At 47.9% G+C, this 14,852-nt stretch overlaps 3 protein-coding genes across 3 annotated transcripts; 1 reads left to right on the forward strand and 2 right to left on the reverse strand.

The window, feature by feature from the left end:
• Positions 1-4,701: 4,701 nt before the first annotated feature.
• Positions 4,702-9,329, reverse strand: LOC123079025 (putative RNA-binding protein YlmH). Its single transcript, XM_044501696.1, has 12 exons — positions 9,045-9,329; positions 8,895-8,967; positions 7,789-7,920; positions 7,607-7,680; positions 7,434-7,539; positions 7,267-7,335; positions 6,780-6,844; positions 6,567-6,665; positions 6,293-6,392; positions 5,684-5,790; positions 5,175-5,352; positions 4,702-4,992 (listed from the first exon to the last, which is right to left on the reverse strand). Exons 3-10 carry the CDS (start codon positions 7,846-7,848, stop codon positions 5,728-5,730), a joined length of 636 nt encoding a protein of 211 aa, XP_044357631.1. The 5' UTR covers positions 7,849-7,920; positions 8,895-8,967; positions 9,045-9,329; the 3' UTR covers positions 4,702-4,992; positions 5,175-5,352; positions 5,684-5,727.
• On the forward strand, positions 9,249-10,616 carry LOC123079023 (pentatricopeptide repeat-containing protein At2g27800, mitochondrial). The gene has a single exon (XM_044501694.1). It carries the CDS (start codon positions 9,249-9,251, stop codon positions 10,491-10,493), a length of 1,245 nt encoding a protein of 414 aa, XP_044357629.1. The 3' UTR covers positions 10,494-10,616.
• Positions 10,617-11,188: 572 nt separating this feature from the next.
• On the reverse strand, positions 11,189-14,281 carry LOC123079024 (dihydroorotase, mitochondrial). Its single transcript, XM_044501695.1, has 7 exons — positions 13,768-14,281; positions 13,486-13,667; positions 12,993-13,129; positions 12,606-12,771; positions 12,413-12,529; positions 11,814-11,974; positions 11,189-11,601 (listed from the first exon to the last, which is right to left on the reverse strand). The coding sequence occupies exons 1-7, from the start codon at positions 14,001-14,003 to the stop codon at positions 11,398-11,400; spliced, it is 1,203 nt and encodes a 400-aa protein (XP_044357630.1). The 5' UTR covers positions 14,004-14,281; the 3' UTR covers positions 11,189-11,397.
• Positions 14,282-14,852: the final 571 nt, after the last annotated feature.

A 14,852-nucleotide genomic window follows, 5' to 3' on the forward strand; every position in this document is an offset into this window, starting at 1 on the left:
GGCACCTAATTCGCATCCAAACAATTGTCTGTATGTATGTTCTTCGTCTTTGGCCTTCCCAAAACAGAACACCTCACTCTTATAAAAATTGATTTTTAAGCCAGACAATTGTTCGAATAGACACAAGATAAGTTTCATGTTACGTGCCTTAGCCATGTCATGTTCCATGAACAGAATAGTGTCATCAGCATATTGTAGAATGGACATCCCTCCATCAACTAGATGAGGAACTAGACCCACTACATGACCATGCTGCTTGGCCCTGCCAATAATGACGGCCAATATATCTGCCACAATATTGAACAGAAGAGGTGACATGGAATCCCCTTGTCTCAACCCCTTATGCGTCTGGAAGTAGTGACCGATGTCATCGTTCACCTTAATTCCGACACTATCTTTCTGGACTTGAGTATCAACTTGGTTCCTCCAGGTTTCACTAAAACCCTTCATGCGGATTGCGTGCTGAAGAAAAGGCCATTTTACTTTATCATAAGCCTTCTCAAAATTCATTTTGAAAATAACAGGGCGCAGCTACCTCTACTGGTGCCGAGTTGCTTCGAATTTCAAGCATTGATGCATCTTTTCTCCAACGAAATTAGCTCTTGTACGTACTGTACTATACTAACATCGCGAGTTGCTTTCAGGCCCTTTTCCTCCCTACTCCTTAACCTGAGTCTTGTCGAGTTATTACTGGAACCATCTCTACATATGTCAGGTCCACAGGTTAACAGACGCAGGCAGCGACAAAACTGCAGTCTTGCGGTCGTTGGCACGCTATGATTCCAAGCGTGTCCATTTCCGCAAGTACCGTGGCGGTAGTGACGAGTTCTCAACCGGGCGAATGGGAGGCCGAAACGTGCGAGGCAGCGGCCAGCCGCGCCTTGAGGTCATCGACTGGTGGTGGTGAAAAGCTGACTCTTATTTTGGGTCTACGAATTCACGGACCCTATGCAAAGCAGACCAACGTGACCTCGCCACGTAAAAATATGATATGCAGCGTGCGGTGTAAGGCCAACTCCAGCGCGGCACCCCATCCGGTCCGACTCCGTCCGTTTGAGACAAAATAAATAGACCACACGGCTCAGCGTGATGGCCTCGATTCATTTGGTCCGTTTTGTGTCCGGGCCGATCCATTTCAAACGCAAACATGCGCCGGGTTTGAGTCGCGGCGGATAGCAAACGGACACGTCGCTCGTCCGCTTTGAGGCCTCATGGCATGCGGCCACCTACCTCCCACCGGCCAACATTAATGCGCACGCGCGGTCGGCTCCACCTGTCATCCGCCCAACGAACGGTCGCCGTCCTTCTTAAATGGGAAGCCGTGGACCGGTTGTCGTCCACACCCCCCACTCCAGCCCGTGTTGCCTCCTCGAAACCCGACACGCCCCAAACCCTAGCTCTCCCTCTCCGCGATCTCGTCGGCCGGCCGCCTCGCAGCCATGGGGTTCTGGAACACCGGATGCAAGGGGAAGCACGACCGCGAGGCTGGCTCATCCTCGGGCCGCCGTCGCGGCTCCGTGAAAGAGGAGCCTGCATCACCATCGCGCCGGGCCCCCGCGCCTGCCCATTCACCATCGGCCCTATGGCCGGCGACGAGCGCGACCAGCAGTACATCAACGCGGATGTATGCCGGCGTTATTGGGAGACGAGGACGCCGCTCCCGTGGAGCGACGTGCGCCTCCCCAATAACTGGCATCTCTTCGCCGATCAGGTGCCGATCCCGACGAGCGGCCGTGCGTGCCGCGAGGAGATCCATCGCCGCCGCCTCCTGCCGGACGACCTGTACTACGACCCCAGGTACGCCCCCCGACTCCGACCTGTGGGACACGTGGTTCCGGGACGAGCACGACACGCGGCGCGCCTTTTTCTTCCCCGGCACCTAGTCGGGGCCGCGGCGGCCACGTTGAGAGCGCGCAGCGGCTGCTCCCCAAGTGTGCGGCCTCACGCCCACGTCGTCGCCTTCACCATCTCCGTCGTCACCACCACCTGCTCGCATGACAGCGGAGGAGGCCCGACTCATGCAACGTGTCATGGAGGACTCCATGCGCACGCACGATGAGCGCCAATGGGAGGGCCTCGAGGAGATGATGGCCCTCTCTGTGGCCCGCGACGTCGCCATCCCCGAGCTGGAGATGGTGTGGACGGAAGAGGTGATGGAGGAGGAGCCCGTGGCCGCGTTCCACCCGGGCCTGATGGGCCAACAGTGGAGCTGGTCGTGCACGGCTCCGGAGATGGCCGACGCCGTGGGGGGCGTGAACTGGTGCCCCACGGCGCCGCGGTCACCGGAGCAGGAGGCGTCGCCACGGGAGGAGGTGGTGCAGGCACCTGCCGCCTTCCAGCCCGCCCCCGTGTACCACTAACCGCTGTCCCACCTCTGGACGCCGCCGGACTACATCGACCTCGTCAGCGACAACGACGACAACGGCGGTCACTGAAAGGCGACAACGGCCACGACATTGACGGGCACAGCAGGTGCGCGCGGGCGGCGGTTTTATTTTGTTTTTTATGTTAATTATGTCTATGTAAACCGTGGAACTGGACCATTTTGTGGAATTTATGTTTTATGTTTTTATGTTTGTGTTTATTTACTTTTTTCAGCATTTCATTTTAGTTTTTGTGTTTTTTTAATCACGTCCACCCCAGACATGATTTGGGGTGCGGCCGCGCGTTGGGCGCACCGACAACCCAACGGCCCCAAGCGGACATGAACGAACCCATTGCCGCCCGAAACGGACGAAATCCAGCCAAACCGGACGTCCGTTTGGGATCGTGCGGTGGCGTTGGCCTAACCTCCCAGGTAGATGGATGCAGAGAATGAACAAACAACTGCTAGTCTACTATTCACGTCGACAGCCTAGCCACGACAAGACTAGCTGACCATGATTTTTTTTTTGTGTGTGAATATTTATCTTACTTATTCGCAAAGAAAAAAGGATATTTATCTTACTCCATCACTGGACGGCATGCCCTTCCTTCCGGCTGGGCCATGGCTACGGAAAATGGCCTCGGACCATTCGAACTGGTCAAGCCTCCATGGGAAATTCAGTCAGGAAAGGAGGCAACGCATGCTCACAATTGGCTTATTAGGGACAAGCAAAAGGGAGGCGTTGGTCTTGTGTGTTTTCAAAGTATGGCGAGCGTAGAATCCAAGGAAGCTTTACGCACATATTTTGGCAAATGGCACGGCCAGTCTTGTCCTAAAAATGGCACGTCCAGGACGGGCGTCCTTCCTGAAGGAAGGAGCGTCTGTTTTCAACAGGTTGTTGAGCCGCAGAAAACAAGAGAAAAGCTAAGATAGGTACTTGGACTTGACTCTCCTGAGTGAGATGAATACGTTATCTACCAGTAGCCGGAAAGAACAACATCACGCCGGCTCAAAAAGTGCCAGTAGTAAAACTTGTCGTGCAAGGGTCCAAACTTGGGATGATTTTGCTGTGGAAAAGGTAGCTCGCCCTTACCTGTCCCACTCATTCAGCCCACTACCACCAGCATTTCACCGCGGTCCACTTTAAAGTCACAATACCAAAATGGTCTCCCTCCCTCCTCTTCGGTGCTTGTAGTTGTCGCTAGATGGTCTACGGATCTAGATGTAATTTTTATTTCTGGTATTCATTGTACTGCCATGATTGAAGATGAATAGATTGAAAGTTTTTCCGAAAAAAAAACAATCAAGCAACCACAGTGATAGATAAACCCATCCATTTGGTCTCAACCGTAGCTTTGTTCTTTTTGAACGATAGCAGGAGAGCTATTATATTCGTTGTAAAGAAGAAGATGGTACAAGGACCCAGACTGCTCGGTTTACTGTAGAAAACCGGGCGAAAACCTGAACAACGGTAAGCCACACCTAGCTTACCAGTAGCTTTGTTCTGAAACCGATACGTTTGTTCAGTTTTCGCTCCCAGGTGGCCAGGTCAGTTCTATGGCGATAGGATAGGAGCATGTGAGTGAGCAACCTTTTGGCATCACCTTCAGCAAGGGAGGTGGTAGCTGTAGCTGTAGAGTAGTTCCCCGGCCAATTAATTGGTGGGCTTAAATCAAGCAACTCCTTGTCACAGGCTGTCAAGTTACTACATTTAAGGTCCACAAAGTTGGGGCACAGCTACAGCACTCCTTTAAGAACATGCATGTGATACTCTACTGCTTTCTGCATAGCCTAGAGGACTAGTATCCCAACTGGATCAGATTGGATATCTCTGTGAAAGGATGCGTAGGAGGGGCAAATTATTGCATTTCGATGGAACCGGAGACCGGAGACTTGCCTACAGTGCTGCCTGGCATCATCCAAGATCTACATATTTCATCATTGTCGCATTGTAGGTAGGTCCAAAGGTTTAGCGTGATGGCGAAAACAGATAAGCACTTGAGATGGTACATACGGGAGCTTTAGCAGTCAGGTTCAGGTCTGCTGCCATGGCTTACAAAAGTGCAAGTCTTGCTAAGATATTTTGTGGTTTATTGGTCAACGGACGAGATGCCATGAGCATTGGTAGGTGCCTAGGATGATTCAACAACTCCTGGTTTTTGTACCCCAGAAAATGAGCTACTCCAGTGTTTTCGAGAAGGAACCTTATGATAACAGAACTTATGCGACAGTAAAAGGCGTTGATGACCTTAAACACTGGGTCTTGAGATAATTTTGCAACTTGGTGTTCTAAAAAAAATAAGGTAAATTTGCAACTTGGAAGTTGGAACGGAAGATTCGGTACAACGAATACAACCCTTTGCGAAGTCTTTGAAAAAAACGAGTTGAAGTTACGACCCATAGTTATCAATTACCCAAGTGCAAAAGGTTTCCTACCATATCGTAGTCGTGTCACATGTTTCCTGATGACAGAAAATTGCTGAGGATGTTGTTTGCGAATCGCTCTTTAGTATGAATAGAAGAAACACATTTCCATTGTTTCCAAAACATATACTTTTTGTTCACCTTTTTGCCCTAAAGCAGATCGAGTCCTCACACGAGTTGGAGTTCACAGAGAGACTTTGATCCTACAAAATACCAAAAAGACTACATCAGTGGTAGCTGCCACATGAAGAACTCCGATGAAAGGAAGCAGATTTTCCAAGCCTATATGTGCAGCTACCCATCTTTGCATATATGATACTCCTACCATTTACATCATAAATGCATTCAAAACATATGGACTTGCAACTATAAGCGAATTGCGTACCTTCTAAATTTCATTCTCAATTTGATCTGGACTTTAAAGATAAGCTGTCACATATACTTTACATGTACTGTCCACTTGTCCTTTTCCCTTCTAAATATTATGGATCAGTTTCATCGTAAATATTTGCAGGCAGCTGCAGCCCTTATGCTTGTGTAAGCAACTGAGCACTTTGCAAACTCTGAAAGCAAAGTGCACAGTAAAGAGTAGAAGAGTGCAATCCAAAATAGGGTAAGCACACATATCATAAATAAATTGTTTTTTCCATCATAGTATGATCTTTTATACTGCCTCAGTGATGACTTAGCAATACAATTACACCCTAACAATATACTCACGAGTTTCTTCACAAATGTTAAACCCAGCTAATTTAAGCAAAATGAAGTAATTACTTGATGAATCTTAGAATATACTGTACTAAGCAGAGCGAAATTTTCAGCTTTACTATTTGAATCGTGAACATTGGCTAACAAAGAGAATTTTCTTCAAATAGTAGGTAACAAAATGCATACCACCAGTCAGGTATTCTTCAGAGAACAATTGATCAGTCACGGGCCTACAAATATTGAATCAACTGAATGACATATTTGCCTTTCTTCGTAGTCACGATTTCCCCAATCTACAGGAAATAATGACTTGAAGTAACTCAAGCATATAACAGAGATTTGAAAATGTATTAGACATCTCTAGTAGCATGCATACATCTTCCATAGCATGCTATAATGGGTATTTCTGCATATCATATAATGCAAAGATCTAATTGTCAGCATATATCAACAAACATATTATGAATATAAGTGGACAGCGAAAGGTTGTAATTTTTCCATTTAACATTTTGGAGTATGGTTCACAGAATAAAGAAGGAAAGGATTAAAAAAACAACAAACACTAAACATATAGAATGGGCGGTCCAACTTAACTGCATACAGAATACAATGCAAGGCCCAACATATTCTCAAAAACCTGCACTGGTGGAATGCCTCTGAAGCACCAGAAAAATTGTTCCATCAGCGTAAACTAGGTGCAACAGTAACATCATAATTTTATCCTAATTTGCTCAAGAGAATTCAAGGCTCATCAAACATTTATTCAAAAAGACAATAACTGGTGATTGATTTTACCTTTAATCTCCCCATCCCACTGACAGAAACAACATCCCCAGCCTTGAGGGTAGCTCCACTTTTCGAAACCAGTGACCAATTCACACGAACATCTCCAGAACTTACCAAACAGAAAAGGAAACTTACAATGAATTGCATTGTGCATGGTAATTAGAAAAACCAACAGGCTAACAGCACCGTCCAAAATAAGATAAGAATGTCCAACTATTCATGGTAAGGTAAAGAAAAGCCTTACTGAACATAAAGTAACAAATTAGCAGCTCAAAGTTCATACCTGATCATGCTACCAAGCTTTGTGCGTGATATTTTAAATCCTGCACTGGCCACAGCATCAACCCGAAGTGATGATTCTACAGTTTTAAAAGATTTGGTCCTGCAGTTCAATGGCAGTGCTGAGTAGCTTATTCCAGGGTATTACATCATAAGTTGTTGTGATCTTAAGCATGCAGTATATACACTAAGATCCACGATGACATGTGAAACAAACCTTGGTGGCTCATACTCTATAGCAAGCAAGGGAATCTGGGTGCATGAAACACCAACTTTCCCCACCTGTTCAATAAAATATCATTCAGAGTAAACCATAATTAGAAGAATCTGCACTTCCAACAAGGAAAATGATACTAAAAAAATCATGAACAACAGTCAAAGTTCATGGGGAGATTCTTCGCGGACAAATTTGTGTCAAAACTCACAAATACAAAAGACTAACATAAAAAGAACAAAGATTTTCAGCGATCTAAGCGGACATAAAAATTAGGATCGCAATGTGCTCTAATTTCTTAAAATGTCGAGTAAAAACAAACACATCAGCATGTAATATACAGGTTATGTGCTTTGCATAGCATTGAATGCATGTCACTGAACCATATCTCAGATCTGATCCATTATATAAACATAGGCACATAAGTGGGAGCATGCACATCCAGCTCGCACAAACGAAAAATTGGCAACATAATTTGTGAGATACCTACCTTTTCTAGTGTGGAAGTCAGATAGTCAACAAGCTCTGGATCAACAAGGACCTGAGCACCTCTTTCCCCCTAACAGAAAAGCAAAGAGACAACCCAAATGATGATAAGATGGGAAAAGAAAAACTGGACACGCCTCAGGGAAATGAGTATTTGTGGAAAGTGTGGACCTGTAAAAGTATATCTCCAACTTTCTCCCTTGTAATTCCTGCCCCAAGAATAGCACCGAGAAAGTCACCATGAGAACAGGGTTCCAATCGGAAATTCCCGGAGATGCTAGGAAAGGTTTAAAAGTCAGTTTACATAACAGATAGTGATGGCTACAATATAAATTCTTGAAAACCTCAAAGCAGCAACTACATCTGGGTCACTTCTCATAGAGTCTGGATGCCCAGCTGAAATTCGGCACCGCTCAGCCTAAATGGATATGAAGATGAGAAAAACAAGGTATATAGGTTAATATAAGCTATTATTCACGTAAAAATGGTAGCTATCAACAACTCCTTTGATTGTATTGAATTCCACCTGTGGATAGCCCCCCTGAGCTACTGCTTTGATATCAGCTAACTTTTCAATTGCTAGCATAGCCTCCGCTATGATAGGTGGCGTAAGAAAACTGGTGTGGAAGACATCTCTTCGTTGGGAAGCCCTTTGTGCCTGCATAAGCTTGATGTCAGTACAAATTCATGAACTGAAGAACTAATGATCATGTAACTGTAACCCCAGTAATTTTCTCAATATAAAACAGGGTGATATCCCTTCTCTTGGAAATGGAATAACTACAGTATTGGAACAAATTTACTGAAAAACCATGTAGTAACCTCATGGTACATTGTTAATATGCAAAAAGGCAGTTATGTTATGTTATGTTTCAAGCATCATGTGACACTATAGGGTATCAGGATCAAGTTTGTATTTCCTCCCTACAGCTTATCCGTACATCTATTCACCAATTCTTTAACTCCTGCCACTTGGTTTACCTTGGAAGAAGCAATTTTATTCTCTTCTTACAAAGGCACCAAAGCCAATATGATTGAAAGGTTATGTTTTCACACACCAAATGGACAATTCATCGACTTTTTCTTCATGCTTCAATAGCAAAACAGCTAACAGGAAGCACATCTCATTTCCCCTAAGTTTCATGTACTAAAAATATTCTCTTAGAGAGGAAGCATCAGCCTATTAGAACACAACCTAAAGCTCATGAATAGTGGGAAGAAGTCTCAAATTCCATCGAGGCACAGTTCCTCGATAGGCCAAGTATCCGCACTATCATCAACCATCTAATCTCAGTAAACACATCTAATTTTCCCCTAATTTTTCATGTAACATACCCTCTTAGAGAGGAAGTCTATGAGCCTACTGGAACACAACCTGAAGCTCATGATACTTTCTTAAATTGTGGAAAGAAACCTCAAATTCCATTGAGGCAGTTAATCAAACACCTCGTCCACAAGCCGACTATCCGCATTATCGTCAGCCATCTAATCTCAGCAAGCGAAACATTCAAACATAACTGTTTCACGTCGAACTAGACTCTGACGGAAGCTCAATGGAAAATACAAATGTGCTAGAATGAAGAAAAAGAGATAACCATATCCAGAATGTCCATGACTTCCTCGATTACATGCCTGTGCACGCCCCCCTTAGCAGACGAATCTCCGACTGCGGCCGCCGAGACGGCGAGGGCCACGTCACACCGCCCTGCGCATGGCGACCAAGTATTAGACAAACAGCTCAATCGGAGTATCAGGCCGACCGGGCAATGGGTTAGGGCTTACCTCGCGCGAAGAAGCGGAGTGGTGCGGGGATAGCGCGGCGCGGGCAAGGGAAGTGGAGGAGCCGCCGGAGAGGGCTTGCCAAGGCGACCGCGGCGGCCATCCTTTCTGCAAGCCGACTTGGCCGCCTGTGCTTTGAGCGCTCTGTGATGTGATGTGAGCGTGTCGTGCTTGGTGGCGGTTGCCTAACCGGGTGGGGGATTGTGTATGCCGTCTGTGGCATTTTGTGGACTGTACTCGTGTCGCAGTATCCCCGCCGCCGCCGCCGCGATGAGCACGCTCCTCCGCCGCATCCTCTGCAGCACGCCCGCCGGCGCCTCCCTCTCCCACCGCCTCCCCTTCGCCACCTCCTCCCGCCGCACCCCGCACCGCTTCCGCCGCAGCCACCGCGCGCCCAGCCAGTCGCCGTCTCCCGACGCCGTCTCCGCTGCCATCGCCTCCCTCCCCTCCCGCCTCACACCGGCCGTCCTCGCATCCTCCCTCGCCTCCACCTCCGACCTCCGCCTCCTCTTCCCGCTGCTCACCCACTCCCTCGGCCGGCCCACCTTCCGGCCCGACCCGGGGCCCTTCCTCGTCGCCGTCAAGCGCCTGGGCGCCGCCCAGCTCTACGACGAGTTCGACCGCACCTGCGCCCTCTTCTTCTCCCTCCTCCCCTCGCTCCCGTCCCCGGGGCCCCTCCTCAGGGCCGCCCTCTACTTCTACTGCGAGTTCCGCAAGCTCGGCAAGGCGTTCCACGTCTACACCCTCATGCGCGCCTCCGCCGACCCGGCCGCGCGCCCCGCCGCCGACACCTACCACGCGCTCTTCACCGCGCTGCTGTCGCGCGGGGGCAACGACTCCATGGTGCACTACATGTACATGGACACCGTCTCCGCGCTGTTCCGGCAGATGCTGGAGGAGGGCATCCCGCCGGACACCCGGGCGCTCAACGTGCTCGTCAGGGGCTACGCGCAGTCGCTGCACCTCAACGACGCGCTGCGCGTGTTCCACCAGATGGCGCCCGTCTACGGCTGCGAGCCGGACGGCCTCACGTACAGCTACCTGCTGCGCGGGCTGAGCGCGCAGGGCCGCACCAACAACGCCCGGGAGCTGTTCGAGGAAATGCGGGGCAAAGGGATGATGCCGACGGAGCCGTCCTGCAACGCGTTCGTCAGCGCGCTCGCGGTGGCCGGGGAGGCCGCGGAGGCGGAGCGGGTGATGTGGGATATGGCCAGGGCGGGGGCGGTGGTGGATCATATCACGAGGAGGGCGGTGGTGGAGGAGCTGGGGAGGGCCGGGAAGAGGGAGGACGCTGAAAGAGTGGTCGGGGAGATGGAGGAGATGGGCATGCTCAGAGTCGCCGAGCGGCGAGAGCTCCTGGCTTCGATCCAAGACGACGAGGACGGCGACGATGGCCTGGATGCTGACGAGTGCACGAGAGGTGGTGATCGACGACGACGACAAAGTAGCTAGCACAGAATTCAGCAGGTTGATATCTGCATCGGATGAGTTTTTTTTTTACTATGATTCTCAAGTATCCGTTCATAAATGTAAGATGTTTCAGATATTTCAATATAGACTACATTTGGATTGAAATGAATGAACAAGCACACTGGAACTAAAGCTGTAGAACATCTTATATTTGTGAGGAGGGAGGAACAGAGTCATGTGTGCAATGTGCTCACAACGATACATGCGAGTTGAAAACGTATCGTGTAATTGAATGTTAAGTTTGAAGAGTTTAAATGTCTTGAATTATCACTACGCGCGAACACCACGTCTTCTAAACACATGGTGGAATGAACCAAGGAACTGTCTAGATTCCTTCTTCTCACATTTGTTTTTAACACAATACAGACACAAGTGGGAACGTCTCCTTCTTCTCGTATTGGTGAGTGTAATATGAGCACCAACATTTGAACCTGTTGGTAGAGCTATTGCCGACCCAACTCTACGTACGCTTCTTTGTTCTTTTTTTTTTCCTTTTTTTCTTTTTGCGATGGTGCTCTACGTACGGCTTGACGCCATGGCTGTGGCTGCCGCTTCACCTGCCGTGCCAATCGACTCAACCAAGACTCGCAGGCAAATAGTATCACTTACCTGCATATAGCTTGTACCCTTTCATCTTCTGACGAGGTTTTAGTGCAATCCACTGAAATGCAGATAACTCAACAATAACCTGTTTTCTTTTATTCAGATGAAGACTTTTTCGCTCTTGCTTCGAATAAGTTGCTCTTACAAAGTTGCTTTTAAGAATCCCACACGGGGTAAGTCTACAACCAAAACCTTGTTTTTGTCAGGCTCATTCTACAGAAAGGGGGGAGATGGAACGGCTCCACTTATTGTTTCTCCCCCAAATGGACCATCTGTAATTTGCTCATTCTTCAGGCTGATCGGACGGAAGCCATTCCAGAGTGTTGCCGGTGGACATAGGCACAATCACTCCTGAACCGTACGCATAAGTTGCAGGCACTTTCCAGGGACTCCTTCTCAGAACAGTCTTTGATGTGTTCCTTGGGAGACCATAAAAATCTGGCCCATTGAAGCTTGTAAACGCCTCTAGCTTATCAAGAGCACCGGCCTGAAACAGGACACAATATGTCCAAGAAACAGATTAGTAGGAAATTTTAGCATTTTCATGTCTGACAGAGTAGTTCTTTGCCCGTAAGATTATGATAGGCTTTTTGTAGCTAAGACAATTATGACTGTAGTTTCTAGTAAGATGATAAGATATCCAGGCCAAACAAAATACTGAACTCCAATGAGAGAGAGAGAGAGAGAGAAATATATTACCTCTTCAAATACCTTCGCATAAAGAGAAAGAGCAACAGGAGCACTATATATTCCTGCACATCCACAGGAACACTCCTTCAGCCGTTTATCATGGGGAGCACTGTCAGTGCCAAGAAAGTATTGTCTGCTCCCACTTGTTACAGCAGAAACAATAGCTTGCCCTGAGGTAGAAGATTCAGAGACAGTTAAACACATTGGATGCTGTAGAAAGAAGAAAAGGGAGATTGAGCATATTATCTACCAAGGACATCGCTCGTGCTATCCTACAAATGCAGGTGATAATAAAAGAATGCAACGAAGTCCATAGCCAAGTTCGTGTATTCAAAATTGTAATGCTGGGCAAGAATCTGAATATAATGATCATCAAAAGGAACATGATAATATAATGCAAGAATAGCAATGTTGTAGATATAGTCTTTTAGTGCTGAAGGAATGTCTAAGTCAATGTTTTCTACCAATTATCTCAACAAGAACAATAATTAAAGGTAGGAAGTTGAGCAGAATTAGAGATTTCTTGTGTGTTGTTGAAAAAGCAGAATAAGTGATACGAGACTGGAAAACTTGTGTGGCTTAGGGACACAAGAGTGATCAGAACATACTGTGGGTTTCTCTCTTCAGCACTGGCAAGCAATAATTGTGAGGCTGTAAACCACCCTGAAACAACGCATTCCTGTTTAGAAGGAGATGCTGTGGAGTCACTGTTGCAGCAACATGACCTGAAATCACAACAAAATATAAGAACCATGTATAAGGGCAAACATAAGTATTAAGGGTCATTGTAAAAGCACATACCTTCTTTGCATGATTCTACGAAGTTCACTGCATCCATCGTAGTGATATGTTCCATAACGATTTTCAGCTGTGGAAGTTTTTGTACAAGTGGTGCTAATATTTTCTCAATGAAGACCTTCTCACGGTCAAAGGTGTCTACATGAGGATCTGTGACTTCTCCATGAACCTGAAGGAAATGAAAAAATAGCCATAAAGGCGACTATGTTGGCATTGACCGTACAGGAATCAATATTACTAACTCTGACAAACATCTTTTTGATAAGTTCGGTATTGTCAAGGCAACAAATGACAAGCCCAGTTAACATCTGAAGTAAAACTAGAGACCAACTTGGCAGATGAACCAAAACTTTGGGATTCTGTGTAGGGAGGAGAACAATAACTACTTACAAGTAAAGGCATTTCCTGCTTGACCATCTCTTCAAGGACAGGCAAGCATTTCCCCAAAATATCAGTTACGCCATCTTGGGAGTTAGTAGTTGCTCCAGCAGGATACAACTTGACAGCAAAAACCACAGCACTCTTTCCTACAAACATGGCATGCAATATAAACATTATGATTCATCATCATTTCATAATTTATGAGTAATGACTGAAGGAGGAGCATAACATTTACAAGATGACCCAGAATCGTTAAGGGAATAATTGTAATCACATTAATCAAGCTTATTCTAGCTTTTAACACACACCAACAATGTGGTAACAAACTCATCGCGCAAATTCACATCAACAATAACAAACAATAGGGCTCACTACAAACTTGGTTTTTCGCTAGTTGGGAGACAGATATAGATATTCGATAATCATGAGATGCAACAATGAAGTACAAACAGCAAAAAAAAGGAACAGCTAAAGAACAAACTGCGGTGGGGAGAATCCATACTTGCGACCTTGATTTCCTCTGGGCTAGTGCTGTCCGTGAGGTAGAGCGTCATGAGCGGCACAAAGCTGCTCCCGGGAGGCAGCGCCTTGAGGATCTCATCTCTGTACGCGATCGCACGTGCCGTTGTCGTAACCGGTGGCTTCAGGTTGGGCATCACGATGGCTCTCTCAAAGTGCCTAGCGCTGCCACAGAGCACACAGCAAAACACACAGCCACCCTGCCTGTTATGTTCGTTCAGGCATTGCACCGAACAGTAAGAGTGCGTTAGCACAAGGAGCAAACCTGTGGGGGAGCACCGTGGCCATCACGTCGCCGTCACGGAGGTGGAGGTGCCAGTCGTCTGGGCGCGTGATGGTGAGCTCCTGCGGCGCCGAGGAGGCCATGGCGCTCGCCCTCGTGCTCGGGCGGTGGCGAGGAGGGTGGACTCGGACCCGGTGCGGGGGCGACGGCCGCAGCGAGGAGACCAGAGGCTTCAGATGCGGGTTCGCGGAGGCGACGGTGGTGATCGCGGCCTGCATTGACTTGGCGGCTTTATTCGTATTCGGTTTTGGCCCTCCTCCGGTGGCGAGTCCGGCGTGGAGCAGCAAGAGGCGTGGGCGTTTAGGTAGGTAGAAACCGAGATTCGGTTGGTGTAGTTCGGTGTTCGGCTCGGTTAAGTAATTTCGAACCCAAAATGACGAACGAAAGGCTCGGTTTTCAGATTCTGCCGAAGTAACCGGAGCTCCCCCGCCGTGTGCGGGCGTGCAGCGACGTAGGTAGAGGCAGCGCACTACGGGTCTAGGGTGGTCGGCGGCTGGAAAGTAGCAGAGAAGGCGCTGTTTGGATACTGTAACTTCTAACTTAGAGGCTAGAGGTTAGAGCTAGATTCTAATCCTAAACTTACTTTAACTAAAGAGGTGTTTGGATGACAAGGTTAGATTAACAATAAATGCTCTTTCTCAATCATTTGGCTACTTCGGACCCTATTTCCTGCCGGATTTGGCAGAGCGAGCCCTGGCCGAGGCAGACGGGGACGCGCCCGGCAAGGAGCCGCGTTGGCCTCTCGTGTAGCCCGCCGACCGAATCCGCCGCCCCTGCGCAAGGAGTCGCGCTGGCCGAGGCCGACGGGGACGGGCCGCGCAAGGAGCCGCGACTGCTTACCGGCGGACGAACAGGCCACGGGGAGACGAGGGGGTATGCTGCGGGGAGAGTGAGAGAAAAAAAATGTTTTTTAGTGGTCCCAAGAAGAACTAACCCAAAGAAGCACCTCTTGGTGGGTTAGATTTTTTGGATGGGTTAGATGCATCTAACCCAAACTAACCCTCCTGTTTGGATATTTTTGGGTTAGTTGAGTCCAAACTAACCCAAACTAACTCTAACTCATGGAA

This window comes from Triticum aestivum, chromosome 3D (genome assembly GCF_018294505.1).
Source record: "Triticum aestivum cultivar Chinese Spring chromosome 3D, IWGSC CS RefSeq v2.1, whole genome shotgun sequence".
Classification (NCBI taxonomy): Eukaryota; Viridiplantae; Streptophyta; class Magnoliopsida; order Poales; family Poaceae; genus Triticum; species Triticum aestivum.

Bases quoted from the DNA above. Each gene is read 5' to 3' on its own strand.
- LOC123079025 (XM_044501696.1), bottom strand. From the start codon at position 7,848: ATGCTAGCAATTGAAAAGTTAGCTGATATCAAAGCAGTAGCTCAGGGG. The intron at 6,845-7,266 runs GTAGGTATCTCA...TTTATTGAACAG, and splicing joins TGACTTCCACACTAGAAAAG to GTGGGGAAAGTTGGTGTTTC. The intron at 5,791-6,292 runs GTAAAATCAATC...TATTTCCTGTAG, and splicing joins GTGGGATGGGGAGATTAAAG to ATTGGGGAAATCGTGACTAC.
- LOC123079023 (XM_044501694.1), top strand. From the start codon at position 9,249: ATGCCGTCTGTGGCATTTTGTGGACTGTACTCGTGTCGCAGTATCCCC.
- LOC123079024 (XM_044501695.1), bottom strand. From the start codon at position 14,003: ATGCAGGCCGCGATCACCACCGTCGCCTCCGCGAACCCGCATCTGAAG. The intron at 13,668-13,767 runs GTTTGCTCCTTG...GCTCTGTGGCAG, and splicing joins GCCACGGTGCTCCCCCACAG to CGCTAGGCACTTTGAGAGAG. The intron at 11,975-12,412 runs GTATGTTCTGAT...CTTCTACCTCAG, and splicing joins GCTGAAGAGAGAAACCCACA to GGCAAGCTATTGTTTCTGCT.